At 30.3% G+C, this 6,188-nt stretch overlaps 1 protein-coding gene across 1 annotated transcript; it reads left to right on the forward strand.

The window, feature by feature from the left end:
- Window positions 1–2,489: 2,489 nt before the first annotated feature.
- On the forward strand, window positions 2,490–4,779 carry LOC17884777 (F-box/LRR-repeat protein At3g59210). The gene is made up of 3 exons (XM_006291188.2): window positions 2,490–2,671; window positions 3,187–4,138; window positions 4,231–4,779. The coding sequence occupies exons 2-3, from the start codon at window positions 3,209–3,211 to the stop codon at window positions 4,507–4,509; spliced, it is 1,209 nt and encodes a 402-aa protein (XP_006291250.1). The 5' UTR covers window positions 2,490–2,671; window positions 3,187–3,208; the 3' UTR covers window positions 4,510–4,779.
- Window positions 4,780–6,188: the final 1,409 nt, after the last annotated feature.

Consider the following 6,188-nt stretch of genomic DNA (forward strand, 5'->3'; position numbering starts at 1 on the left):
TATATTTCCTGGTTTCTGACCAGGCCTTCAGTAATTTTTAATCATTAATTTATGGTAGGCAAAATCAACGGATTATATCTTAATTTATAACAATTTACTAATTTATGGTAATTAAATTCGCCTATTAAATATAAACATGATTTGTTATTCTAAGTCTTCTAAAAATGGAATATTCGGATATAATATTTAATATTTAACAATAAAATCACGATAATTTAGTGATTGAGATTGAATAAAGTTATTTCTTTTCAAAACTAAATCTCAAACCAAATATTCTAAAATATTAACTACCCCATTTTTACAGCCTATATAAACCATTCCATGTTTTCTTAGTTTACATTCATTTCAAAAGCGAGACAAAATATATATCTCACAAAACAAAGCATGAACTAATACAAATTTTCACACCACATGCTTTCATATCGTTTTTAATCAATGTTTACTCATAATATTTTACTTTTTGTGTTTAATTTTTTTAAAACAACTAATTGTAATCTACTTTTTTGATGTAGTAGCTTGAGATTTTGAGGTCTTTGGGAAAACTACGAAGATCAACAACATCCTCCCCAATAAACCCAAAAAACGTGGTATGCATTCGAAGGTTATTTAGTCCTACTTCTTATCATCATATATGTAAAAAAAGTTAAATAAAATGGTTAATATTCCTTTTAAAAAATTTTCCTCTAAATTACATGGTATATATATATATATATATATGCATATTAAGATTTTATCGCAATCGTTTATTTGTAGATTAAATCTTGATCGTTAATCTAAATTTTCAAATATCTAAAAGATTTTATAGATATTATAATTTTTATCTAAGGAAATATATTAGGTGAAGAATCTCAATATATTATGTCTTCATTACTATTCCTATACGTGAATTAAATATTTCCTAAACTATTTAACTAAAATCATTTATATTTAAATCATTTATAGCACTCCTTTTCTTTTAAAGTTTTATAATATGTATATATAAGTATTCATTATTTCCTGAATAATTTAAAGTTTTCAATTAATATATGTGAAATTTATAACCAAAAGGTGCATGTAAGGCTACTAAGGAATAAAATTTAAAATAAATTCAAATTTATTTTAGTGGTTTTATTGTAACTCTTAAATTATTTTCATTGTTATAAAAGAGAAAATAAATTTGAAAAATATATACGTAAATATTTTTTTGAAACATAAGATATGCAAGATATCTTAAAAGATCTTATGTAACTAATATATTTTTTAACCATGAATAAAAATAATATACATTTTATGAAATAAAAAATTTGAATGATAACATTTTTTCTTTAAAAACTTATAAGAAAAAATCATTTTCAGAAACGAAAAAGGAAGGAAATAAATTTCAACTAATATTACCTCTTTTACTAACCGATTTTAGATAAAAATGATAATAAATTTAATTTTGGTAAGCATTTAATTAAATTAAACTAAATTTTAAAATATTAAAATAGCATTACTTTGAAAGATATTCTGGTCATCTCTTAAAACAGGTCTCTTAATCGGGTCTTGGAATTAAATCTTATTTTCGAATATCTAAAAGATTTAATAGGTATTATAATTTTCAATTAAGGAAATAGTTTAGGTGAAAAATCTCAGTATATTATGTTTTTCATTAATATTTCTAAATTTAAATATTTCGTACATTATTAAACTTAAAACATTTAATTTACCTTATTTCAAGTAGATTAAAGATTAAATTTTATATTAAAATTGTTTACAATTACAATATTTATCATATTTTCCTTTTTTGTTAACATTTTAGTAGATTAGTTTATCATATACTTTTGCCAATAGTTAAATTTTATTCATAAGGTATTCATAAATAGATTATCCAAATTTATGAAATTGTTATATATCACTTATGTTATCTTTCAACCGATATACAATTTTTGTAAATTATATTAAAAGATTGCATTTTCTTATACACCGTTGAGGTAATGTCCGTGATTGATAAATTTAACGGTTTTAGGGAAAATATAATATATACGTACTTATATTAAAACCAGACCTACTTACTATTGTATATATTATTTACTTTCTATACAGTTAAAATATACAAATCAACACGCGATTTAACTCTATAGAATTAAAATTAAAATATACAAGACTATTATGTTTATCCTATACTATTGAATACCAAATATTAATACAAATCCAATTATATCTTTAGTTTAAAAACATCATCCGTGCGAAAGCACGGGCCATCCTCTAGTTATTAATTAGAGTGAAGTGAACTGAGTAATTATCTGAAATTTCACAATGCTTCGATAAAATTTTAACCGGCTTTTGAATAATTAATACTAACTTTACAAAGATGTCATATTTTTGTGTGTGTGTGTCTTGTTGAGAAAAAAATTTGAAATCGTTTAATTTGTTGGTTAATCGGTCAATTGAACCGGAACTCTGACATTAGCTAAACCGGAGTAAGCGTAGTTAGTAGTAGTGGCTCGCTTACTATGTGACCTGAGACTCTGAGAGTCTGAGTCAGTAGACTGTAGTCTCCACACAGTGTCGTGTTCCCAAAGCACAATAGCTCCACACGGTTTCACGCCGCTCCTAGTCCTAGACCAGAAGAATTTGAACGAACGAGTCCTGATTCTGCGTTTGCTTCTTCTTCTTCATCTTCTAGACCTGATCGCGGATTTCACAGAAGGTGTGTGTTCTCTCCCTAAACCCTAAAACTCTCCAGATTGCTTTTGATTTCGTTTCTCTGGTGTCTTAGGCGAATTTAGATTCCAATGTTTTCGATTCCTCGGTTTTGCTCAGGCTTTTTTTATGAGATTTGGTTTCTACATTCTACTGATTTCGTAGAGTCGATAGAGTTTAGAAATCGTGATTCGATTTCGCTGGTTTTAGATTTCTTTGTTCTTCACACTTGTTCCGTATAATTTAACCTTGAACTTGGCTTTAAAAGTAACTTGCAAATGATGTCGTCTGGTTCTACTTCGATTCTGCTGAGAGTTGTGAATTTTGTGCTCGAGGTTTTGTATTAGGATACAGATACAGTATGTAGTTTTTGTATATTGACTTGGTAGAGCTCTGAATGTGATTGTGGGATATAAAGAAAGTATAATGCCTTGATGTTAGAACCACATTCTTTTTTCTGGTCGTTTTTATGTATGTTAGTGAGGTTGTGCATTTCTCACGTCATTTCATTGTCATTGTCAGGCTGTGCATTTAGCTTGTCGCCATGTCTGCCAGCAAGAAGACTGCTTCTCGTTTGAACGATCTTCCAGAGAGTTTGATTTGCCGGATTTTGTCTTTCTTGCCAATAGAAGTTGCTGCAACTACTTCTGTTCTCTCAAAAAGCTGGCGCTTTGTGTTTGCTTTTGCACCAGACCTATCATTTAGATATGACGAAGGTGCTGACGGGTTGGCGTTTGTTGATTTTGTTGATAAAGTGCTGGTTCGGCGAGGACAAGCTTTGGTAAAGAAGTTCTCTCTGTATCTTGTTGAAGGCATTGATGGATCTCGTGTTGATGCTTGGATACTCTATTCTTTGAGACGCCATGTGTCAGATCTTGAGATACAGATATTTAATCTGGATAATTGGTTTGGACCACCTTCAGATGTCTTTGTGGCTAAGACACTAGTTAGGCTGGTAATAGGCACTGGGGATAGTTGCATGATTAATTTGGAAGGTAATTGTGATCTCCCAAATCTGAAGATTCTTCGTCTTGATGAAGTTCAGTTTACAGATGATAATATTGGGTTTTTGAAGCTTCTCTCAAGTTGCCCTGCTCTTGAGGAGTTAGCTATGGTGGACATGAAGTGGTATGACTGGGATGTCTGCTCTCTGTGTAGCACAAGTCTCCAGAGAATCAAGGTTTGCTGGGAATCTTATGATGACGACGAAGACCATAACGGATGCCCCAAGAGCGTGTCATTTGACACTCCAAATCTTCGGTTGTTAGAATATTCAGACGATAATGCTAACAAGTGTCCAACAGTCAACTTTGACAAGCTTGTTGGAGCCAAGATTCATCTTCGCAGAAAAGCAGAACAAGAAGAAGAAGAAGAAGAGGAGGAAGAAGAAGAGAATGTAGCTGGTGATGCTACAGGTTTTTGGAAGGGAATCAGCAACGTTGAGATCCTTGTCCTAACGTCAGAAACTCTAGAGGTTCGCCACTGTTGTTCTAAGTCTGAGTCTCTTGGATTTGAATACCTTTGCCACTGTTGTGATGATTTAGTTGACATGATCTTGTGTTTCAGGTGCTTACAGAGGATCATATGCCGGTTTTCAAAAACCTCAGTCAACTAACAATGAAAACTGGCCCAGAACTAAGATGGGAATCGCTGTCAGCTTTAATCAACAACTGCCCAAATCTAGGAACACTGTTCCTCAAAGTAACTGATCATAATTCCTGGCGTCAAAGTGGACCTCTGCTGAAGGTAAACAAGAGATTTGAATGTGGAGGAGCTGATGAAGATAAAAAGACACTAATCGAGCAAGTGAAACAGTTTTTGGAGGAAATTAACTTTGAAGAATAGGTACAATAGCACGATACATGATCAGGACTTGTTGAAGAAGTTACTCACTCAAGTGATCAACCTTGGATGTCAAAGCAACTCCATAGTTTTCATTTGAGTCGTTTGGTTTTCGAAGCCATTTAAGTAGTAGAATCTGTTATATAAGCTAGAACTGAAACACCTTTCTCATTTATATAAGTTTTCTGTGTCAGTGTGTATCAAACGAGAACGTTGGAAGAACTGGTCGTTGGAGTATTAAGTATATGATTAAGGAAATCATTATATGCTGAAGCACACACCCTATATATTCTATTTCTTATTCATATCAAAAACTATTCCAATATGGTGGTCTGGTGGACCCAAAAATTAGTTTTATCGTGGTTATTAGAAAAAGCGATCTGTAATTCCAGCATAATCAATTTTAAGGATATACTACAAAATAATGATTTGACTTCAAAATGATTTAGAGGATGTTATTGGTTGTATAAATTGAAGTAAACTCTACTAGATTTTAAAGTTCATCAGATTTTAAATAAAATAGATTTATTGAAGCTGAATTGTTATTCATTCTGACAAATCTGTGGAAATGTATTTCCAACGACATATCATATCATTTGGTTTTGAGCAATCTATATTAACATTTTTAAAGACAGTTATGAAAAAACCCTCACTTAGCTCACTTATTTACAAGGTCCTGCCATTGGCTTTAAATAACTATTCTCTAATATTTCTAAAATTTGTTTCCACGATTATTCAACAAATTTAATTTATAGGATCCCTAAAAATTAGCTGATTTGCGAGCTGAATATTCTGAGATTTTCGAAATGATTTTTCACTTATAGCTTTCAATTATTTAATGATTTCTATAATTTTAATTTTTCAGAATAAATTCTCTTTGATCGCCGAAGATTCGGTTACCTAATCATCCGTTTCTAAAAATCATTATAAATACTTCCGATTACTCTCATCTCAAATTTACCAAAGCAACGTCCCAGTCTAAACAATAATCGATCATCTCTTCTTCCCAGTGGAGAGAGATCCAAAAAGAAAATGAAAATATCGATTACTGAATCTCATCTTCATTGGCATTAGATTGGAATTGGTAATCAATTCAACAGAGATGGATGTTGGTTTTGATTACTGAATTTGATGGATGAAGTTCTCAATTGTATATCAGATTTTGCTTTTTAAGCGTGTGATATGGGACCTCATAAGGAAAAACATTTTTGTTTGGTCAGTTATGTATGTTTGACTTTTTTTTTATTTTTATTTTTTTTGAATAGCTAATTCTCTACTAATCCTTCAAAATGAAAAATCTTATAACTTATGGCAATTTGTTTTAGGCAAATCTATATATATTCTTTTAAGTTCTCAGTAAAATAAAATGTATTCTTAACACACATATTATAAGTTCCAAAGTTACATAAGAGATAGTAAACTTCCAAGCTATTTGTTCGCATATGTTGCAATTTAAATTATTTAAAACAGACATACATTACATTTCCCATATGTACTTTCAATTAGTAATTTTAAAAAATATATGAATTAAGATAAATATGAAAAGTTTTTAAAAGTTTCAAAATATTATTAGTATTCAAATTTTAAAACTTAAATTATTATGAATACTGAAACTTTTACAAGGTGTCGAGGTTCAAATATTATAAATATTTTAATTCGGACAGTCCGATGTCGTATTCTAA

This window comes from Capsella rubella, unplaced genomic scaffold (assembly GCF_000375325.1).
Source record: "Capsella rubella cultivar Monte Gargano unplaced genomic scaffold, Caprub1_0 scaffold_5, whole genome shotgun sequence".
Taxonomy (NCBI): domain Eukaryota; kingdom Viridiplantae; phylum Streptophyta; class Magnoliopsida; order Brassicales; family Brassicaceae; genus Capsella; species Capsella rubella.